Source organism: Syngnathus typhle, linkage group LG16 (assembly GCF_033458585.1).
Source record: "Syngnathus typhle isolate RoL2023-S1 ecotype Sweden linkage group LG16, RoL_Styp_1.0, whole genome shotgun sequence".
Classification (NCBI taxonomy): Eukaryota; Metazoa; Chordata; class Actinopteri; order Syngnathiformes; family Syngnathidae; genus Syngnathus; species Syngnathus typhle.
In genome coordinates this window covers 2,455,541-2,463,649 of record NC_083753.1, presented here as the reverse complement: position 1 = coordinate 2,463,649, position 8,109 = coordinate 2,455,541, and the positions used below count along the sequence as shown (strand labels likewise).

Below are 8,109 nucleotides of genomic sequence, written 5' to 3'. Positions count from 1 at the left end.
TGAAAGTCACACTGATCTTTATTGGGCGGCTCTCCTGAGAGCTGTGCGTCAAAACTGGCAGCGCCTGCCCGCTCAGCAAAAAAACTCATATTTGGGCAACACCACACATGCAAATCGCTCACGCTTTTTCTTTCTTGCTTTCTTTCACACTCCAAAGGTTTTTGTGGTCCTGCAGGACGGGAGCAATCTCACTGCATGTCTTTGGTGTCTTTGGCACCGCGAGAACAGGGAACTTTCCGTAAAAAGAGAATCATGACGATAGCCACAGAGGAAGATGTGCTTCACGTGGTCACCAGGGAACTCAGTTTATAAAACCGCGGAAGCGGTTTGGAAAAGGGGGAAAAAATAAAATAACGCACCTACTCCCACCTAGTAGGCAATTAAGTACTGAAACGATTTTAAAGTGAACATTGGCAGTGGTGGCAGGAGCCCGGCCGCCCCAAAGTGGTCAGAAAAGGCGGCACTGGAACAATGAGCTGCCTGATTAAAAGGGGGTATGTATGGGCAGTAGGGGGCGCTCACAGCTTCTTGAGGCGACTGTACATGCCCCGCTTGCTGCGCTCGCCGGCCCATGAGCGGCTCCTCAGGCGACAGTTCCTCAAATCCTCGCGGAAATCCTCGTCCATCATGGTGCGGTACGACTCGGGCTCGCATTGCATCTGTGCCGGAGAGAAACAGGATATTAACCAGTTTTAGGCATGAAACAAATAATCTATGAATTGTGATCCCCTTAAAGCGCACACAGGTCCCAAAATGGCTAAACGGGCCTCATTTTTGCTCTTATAAGTTGAGCTTTGGTGCAATACATCAGTTTACAATTATGGCAACCTTACATTCTTGGGTTGAACAACAAAAACAAAACGCTAGTGGAAAATGACCCCCGAGGGACACTTTTGCTAATAATAATTTGTCCTTGCTAAACAAATATTTGCGGGGGCATTTTTTTTTCTGTGAATGTCATCAGCTTGGTGTACCTGGAATAGGGGGAAGAACTCCTTGTAGCCCCCCTTGAGCACGTAGAGTTCGGGGTAGTGGAGCTTGGGGTAGTCGTTCATTGAGCGGTCCCGCTCGCGCACATAGCGGCACATACGCGGTCCACGCTCCGACGAGAATTCGCAGTGGAACATCACGATGATGCGCTTGTCTGGGCACAAAGGCACCACTGGAGTCTGTAGCAGGAAGTCCTCCACCTCGTCCTCCAGGTAGAGATTCAGGGCACCCTGATGGTCACGTTCATTAAATAGATACATTTCAGTTACACAAGCGTGAGGAAAACTGGATCAATCAATACAATAAATAGCATTCCTAAAATCTGTATTATTATATAATAAATCATTTTAATGCAATGAGCAAATAAATAACATGTTAAATAATACTTTTAGTTGCTTTCATTTGGACGTTTCTCCAAGAGTTAGTTTTTTTTTTAGAGTTAATGGAGCGTTTCATTCTCTAAAAGTAACTTCATGTTTATTTTCTAAATTGCGGCAATGCGCTCGCTCACCTTGATGTGTCCGCCATCATACTCGTATGGGTAACGGCAATCAATGATGATGATTCGGTCCACGAGGTGACTGAACTCTCCCTTCATCGCCGCCACCACCTACACGGCACGCAACAAAACAGCTACATTTTATGACCTCCGCTACGCTTAGGACTCTTTACTTCACACGATCGTACCGTTTCTCCTGTGATGTATTTGAGGTCCTGATGTTTTCCGTGCACCGTTGGCAACGCGTAGGGCTAAAACGGATTAAAGACAAAAAGTTGCATCTTAAATTCATCAGCATGCAATCAGGTTTTTGACCCTGTTGAGTGGTGCTCACTTTGCTAAAGTCACCAATAAGTTCCGCCGTGCCGTCGTCATTCCTGTCCAGAACTTTATCGATCTCCATGTGGCAGAAGGACTTGGATCGCTGCAGCAACGGGCAAGTCTAAAGATGACAAAAAGAAAAAGCACAGTTACAATCAATCAAATTGGAGATGGTGCCATTTGGGCATTGTTGCCAAAATTGACCTTCTTGGGGGAATGGACATCCTCCGTGGTGACTTCGGATCTCGCCAGGCTGCGACGCCGCTTGACCTGCATGGGCGTGTTGTCGTCTCCGGGGCAGTCGGGACGCTTGGCGCAGGGGCGCGACACAGACGGACTAGGCATCGATGGCGAGCGGAAAAGGCTGCGAGGCCGACAGCGGATCACAGGCTGAAGAACAACAAGATGGGGTTCCCTTTGACAAGCACCGAGATCGAGTTGTCAAGTCACAAAAACATCTGAGACAGGCTGACATGGGCAAACCTACTTATCTCTTGCCTCAACAGGCTGCCACAGAAAATCAAAAGTCTGATTTAATTCAGACCCATCGTGTTGGCTAGTGTCTACTCACCGAGTCAGGTCCTAAGCTGTCGGCCACGAGGGGCGCTGTGAGCAAGTTGGTCATCCCTTGGGGCATGTCATTGCTGTTCTGTGAGAAGAAGAAAACATCAGTAAGCGCACCGACGATGCGTTACCCCGACGTTGGGTTTCATGAAGGGAACACAGCGTTACCTCCAGGTTGTCGTCCATAGCATCCATCGCATCCAGGAAACCGTCGTCATCATCGTTGAGTGACGTGAGGGTGGAACATCGAAGGAACAACGGGCTGTCGTCACTAAACGGCAGCTGTCGCGCGAAGGAAGGTGACACCTGCGAGAACATGCCGTTCAAACTTTAGTGGGAGCACCAATAAAAGTAACCTGCAAACCTCCCGTTGAGTGCCGTCTTATAAGTACCATGAGGGCCGGCGCCGAGTTGGGGCGCTGTGCCAAAGTGTCTTTCGGGGAGGCATTGCTGAGCGAGCGCAGTCGGGTGCGGGCCACGGGCTGGTTGGGCTTCTTGAACTCAAAGCACTCCTGAAGACAACCAACGTCCATCAACACTTTAAACGCCGGCAGGCGCTATCGTCGCGGTTAGCAATTGATAGACGGACCTTGGGGATGTTCTCCTTGTTGTCCCGCGAAGATGATGAGGAGGCAGAGTCGACACACACGGGGTGTTGGCCAAAAACTCCGTAGCGATTAGCATCTGGTTCGGATCCCTTCAAGGGTGGACTGAAGCAAAGGAGATGAAGCTGCAAAACACAAGGTGACGAGATGACAAGATGGCGGCGACATGATCGGAATTGAAACATGAAGCGCTCATGCAACTATTTTGCTGCCTAAATGGGCTAAGACAGAAAATCAAATCCTAAATGACAGACTTACATCTGTGGCCCACAAAATGAAAGTGACTTACCGGCAAGGAGTTGTTTCGCCTGACGGGCATTTTCCTGTGAGGGGAAAGAAAGCAGTTGAAGGCGTGAAAATTCAGTTGAAAGACAAAACAGGTTCACGATTGAAGAGCAAATTTGGGGGAAGCTGCCGACTTACTCGTGCACTCGACTGGACTGTTGAATGGCCTTCTCGAACCTGGGCATGCACAAAAACAAGCAAGTTGAAGGCAGCCACTCTCAAAGTGCAGCCTCCACATCATAGATCTCATTTTGATGACACTTTTGACTCATGAACAAAGACTTCAAAAGTTCAAGGGCCACTGTTTGGTGGCTCAGAAAACACACCTCTGTTGGAATCAAGTGAGGGACAGGCGACCGGCTGGGGAGCACCTGTATGCTAAAGCGTGATTATAGAAGGGCCTCCTGAGCAGACATGGGCTAATCCACCAGATGCCTGATGGCGAGGGCTCCTTTTGTTTGTCAAGGATGGGGGAGCGTGCCCCATTCAATGTACAAGCCATGGCTTGGGGGGTGGCCTCATTTCTAAAAGTTTCCGTCTTGCTCCTCCTCCACCTCCCATTGAAATAAAGTGTGCCACGGACTGGAGGGGCTGTGCTCAGCTATCACTAAGCCCGCCGGCCCACTTTTGACCTCCTCACAAACCAACAGCTGGAAGGGTCTCTGCGACCAAATGCTCTTATGAAGGGAGCTGCCAGCTGGCAGGCCACCCAACATGAGGAAAATGACCTCACCACAAAGGAACAAACCTGGCGTACCTTTTCACAGTCAGTCACAAAGTCGATCACACTTTGGCGATTTGGAGTATAGCATCGCACATCTTTCTAAGGCATCCGCTTCTAAATTGGGGTTCTAATTCCTAAATAAGAGGAACAAAATGCTCAACTTCCTGTTCTGTCTATTTTGTTTTCCGCCTTTCCAAGTGAAGTATTCAATAGCCATTTCTCTTTTTAAACCAACAGTAGCCGATCTAATCTGACGGATTAGAAACTGGTGGTCTCAATTGTTGAGGTGTTGGAGGGGTCATGGCATTGGGGTGGAGGGCCGGTCAGGGACAAGAAGAGGGGGAAAGCTGATTGATTCAAACAGATGTTTTATACGTACGAGTTCTCCAGTTCCAGTGCATCGATGGGACTAGTGAGATCCAAGCCAAGGCCTGGAGGACCAGAGTTAAACCATTCAGACAATAATAATAAAGATTTGATACCCATTGTGAACGTGATGAAACTATGCTACAACATTCAGAATAACACAGAAAAAAATGGATCATTTGTTAAACGCTTCTCTGGAGCTCACCAGCATCGGAGGAGACATCCGAGGCGATGGAGCACACCTTCTCCAGGCGTCCATGCTTGCTCCTCTTCGGTGTATCACATTGACTGTGCACAGTGCAGCAAAGAAGTCAGCAACGCGCCAAAGAGTCATTTCGACATTTCGGAACATAAATCAGCTTAAAATTTACCTCCCGAGTCCCACCAATTTGTTCATGTCCAGTGCAAGATTGGTGACAGGCGAGTGAAGCGCGGTTGATGCCGGAGAGAAGAGATTCCTGCAGTGGGCCATCTTGTAGCTCACGTCCGGCGCAGGCAACGACGAAACACTGGTGATGTCGTCAGGCCTGCTCCTCGCACTGGTCCCGACGGGACGAGCACAGCCCAAAAATTCATCCATGTTGTTTTTCTCTAATTATGTCGACTCCTCGAAGTATCCGACGAAATGGTTTGGTTGTTTTTGGGGGGAAAGTTTGTGTCGCCAAATTAGCGAGGTGGCCCGAGGTGTACGCTAACCAAACAGCTAAGCATTTAGCCTCCCGCGAAAAGTTACGGAAACATGTCCGAATAAGTTATGGTAGGTAATGGGTGGCAAAAGCAGCCCTTCCGAGATGCTAGAAAGACATGGTTGTTGCGTGACAACGCGGCTGCAGAGAGTATTTCCGATCTGACAGACTCCGCTTTCTGGGGAAGAAAGACTGGCTGTACCCTTATTTACGTTCAAAATAGACGCTGAGGAGCGGCATTGCACCAGCCAATCGGCGTCGATGATTCATCCATACGACCAATCAGAGAAGAGAGCGACATTCGTGACGAAAGTCTTAAAAAAAAAAACCCTGTAGTTTCCCTTTTAGCTCTCTGCTGTTGTCTTTTGTTTTCAATCTACTGTATACTTTTGCCATTTTGACGACTCAAAGACAAAATAAAATGCAACATATTTAACACATAATATTTAAATTATTAAGATACCTAAACGTCTTTATAATCAGGATGCCAACCAATAATTTTTATGTGTCGAGTATAATTTAAAATTCAGTTGCAGGAAGTAAAAATCCGTGAATTACAAAATAGCTCCTCAACACAAAACACGATTAACATTTTTGCATGATGGGTCATAAATTGAGGCTCAGTTGTACTCTTAACATGTCTAACCACAAATAAACAGACAAACGCTATGATGTAACAGGGATGATACGATATCTAATAATAATGAGAATGAAACAATCAGAACTGTACGCATGAATATCATTTTCCAGCGTCATTGACATTTGATATGGACAAAAAGTGTGTTCAAATGAGAATCAAGTGTGAAAATGCCTTGACACCACAGTTGCATTTTTCAATGTATCTCCAAGCTTGATGCTAACAGGCCTCCATTTTGGATTCAAACACAAAACAAATTCATCTCCCACTCGGCAGGCTTTGTCCACTTAAATGCATGCATTGCGTGACTGACTGAATGTACTGCATGCAAATGAGCTTTAATGAAGTTCCCCAGGACACGTACGAGCTCCCAGAGGCTCCTCACCCCACCTCTGAAAGGACGGGACAAAAGGCCATCGAGGAAACTGGCATGCCACGCACCCCCTCCTCGAATAAAAGCGCCTCCCAACACATCCTTCTCCCCAGCACCCGCTCCTTGCGGCTCTTTCGGGCGCAGCATCAACATAATTATGATCCAATGACATTTTGTTACCACCGCAGCCTTTAACTGTTCATTGTCAGGGATAGAGTACAGAGGAGCGACTTTGACATACGTGGAAATTCACCAACTAATGCAAAAACGTATATCATTTGTCCTGCTGCCTTTTTCTTATCTTCACACAAGACGGTGTTTTGGCAACAACAACATGCATGGGGTCCGTTTACACAGCTTATCTGGAAAAAGCCATTATTCAGCAGTACGGACCGATTCTGTGATCAGGAAAACGGATCTGTCTCAGTGGAAACTACAAAACTTGTTTTTTGTTAGCAGTTAGCCTAGCCAATTGTTCTGAAAAAATGTTAGTAACATGTTCAAAATGAGTTTTGACTCCAGAGGGCCCAAGAGTGTATGGAGCTAATTGTTAATAGCATTAGCATTGTTCATCTCACCTCGACTGTCACTTTCATTGTAATTTTTTGCTCAATAAATACGTCAACATAAATAGTTATTTAATCAGAAATTGAACTTATAAAAAATGAAAGCATTTTAAATACAAATAATTCACTGACATTAAATGTTATCCAGCTAATAAGTCTTCCTCTCCACCTTTGTGGTAGCTACGCTAATGCTGCGATAGCTTCAACATGAATCTCAACTTGCAGTTAATTTATGGGGTGATACAAACGTGCAGAAATTATGTTTCCCTAATTGGGTTTTGTAACGCACAGGCTGTAATGTAAATGAACTAAAGTGAGTTGCGGGCGCAGTGGCTGCTCGGTGTTAATGACCTCTTTAAACTCGTGTCGATGCAAATGCCAATGCTGCCGCGCGCACGCAGTTGTTATGGAAAGCTCAAGTGCCTTTTGCACCCTTGACACGTCTGTCACTTACCACCACTTCCTATCCACTGACACACATACCTTCACAAATGTGGGACATGAGAACGAAGTACAACGACTAAACTACACAGATATACATACATGTCTTCTATGTGGATGAAAACGGAAACGGTGTACGAGTAAGGGGCATATATGCAAATGTAAATGAAACCAAAAAGTCAGCAGCAGTCAGTCTCGTTGCTATGACAACAACTGATGTGCAAAGGTGAAGAATGCGGAATGACCCCCCCGCCCCCCCATCCATGGAGACGGTCGGTCACATCAATCCCTACCCCGACCACCACCCTGGTGTCCATGCAGACCATTGTTCCTCTTCTTTGCCCCCCCCCCCCTTTTAACGCGCCACCACTACCCAAAAGCGTCAAAGTGGAGAGTCAAAGCTCCAACCCAAGAGCCCAAGAACCAACCTTCCTCATACACAAGCTTAAGTAGACACATACCTCCCGGGTCAGGGCGGGGAAGACACAAACATCTGTTCCTGGGAGAGGAGGAGGAGGACGGCAGATGGACACGGGTGGGTGAGGGACAAGAGGGGGACGGCTTGGAATTGTGGCGGACAAAAGCAACGAGGAGATGAAGACATGAGGAGGAAGAGAGCAAATCGTGGGATGGCGTGATACTTCCTGACATGGAGGATGCCGTCTCCTTCAACAAATGGCTCAGAAATGTCCCCTGAAAATGTCATTTAAGTTTAATTCAGAGATTCAGTAGTGAGACACATACCACACTTGGAAAAAGAGCATTTCTGTTGAAATTAAACATCGACCATTTAAAAATATATACATTTTATTGTAGGTAATCAAACCCATGGTGCATTTTTAAAGAGAGTGGCATATTGTATGAATGTTTACATATAATGTGCAAAAATACTTCTGTTGCACGAGGAATCACTGTTGCAAAATGATTCCTCGTGCAAGTTGTAAAAATGCTGACTGTGCGTGTGCGCATTCAGCACATTAACAAAGGTAAGGCGGGGCAGCGACTGCATGTGCATTGAAGATCAAGATCTTGATCTATGCAAAAACACCACA

At 46.6% G+C, this 8,109-nt stretch overlaps 1 protein-coding gene across 2 annotated transcripts; it reads right to left on the bottom strand.

Moving 5' to 3' along the window:
- Positions 1-5,271, bottom strand: cdc25b (cell division cycle 25B). Of its 2 annotated transcripts, none has more exons than XM_061301923.1 (15): positions 4,726-5,271; positions 4,560-4,642; positions 4,368-4,419; positions 3,403-3,441; positions 3,269-3,302; positions 2,964-3,104; positions 2,767-2,886; positions 2,543-2,680; positions 2,382-2,459; positions 2,015-2,200; positions 1,824-1,913; positions 1,678-1,740; positions 1,502-1,600; positions 975-1,220; positions 1-659 (listed from the first exon to the last, which is right to left on the bottom strand). In XM_061301923.1, exons 1-15 carry the CDS (start codon positions 4,932-4,934, stop codon positions 519-521), a joined length of 1,719 nt encoding a protein of 572 aa, XP_061157907.1. In that variant the 5' UTR covers positions 4,935-5,271; the 3' UTR covers positions 1-518. The 2 variants fall into 2 exon arrangements, with proteins under 2 accessions (XP_061157907.1, XP_061157906.1); XM_061301922.1 differs by having other exon boundaries at positions 1,824-1,931; positions 4,726-5,270.
- Positions 5,272-8,109: the final 2,838 nt, after the last annotated feature.

Excerpts from the sequence above, each read along its gene's own strand:
- cdc25b (XM_061301922.1), bottom strand. The coding sequence starts at position 4,934 with ATGGATGAATTTTTGGGCTGTGCTCGTCCCGTCGGGACCAGTGCGAGG. Across the intron at positions 4,643-4,725 it reads AAATTGGTGGGACTCGGGAG|TCAATGTGATACACCGAAGA; the intron begins GTAAATTTTAAG and ends CACTGTGCACAG. Across the intron at positions 1,932-2,014 it reads ATGTCCATTCCCCCAAGAAG|ACTTGCCCGTTGCTGCAGCG; the intron begins GTCAATTTTGGC and ends TGTCATCTTTAG.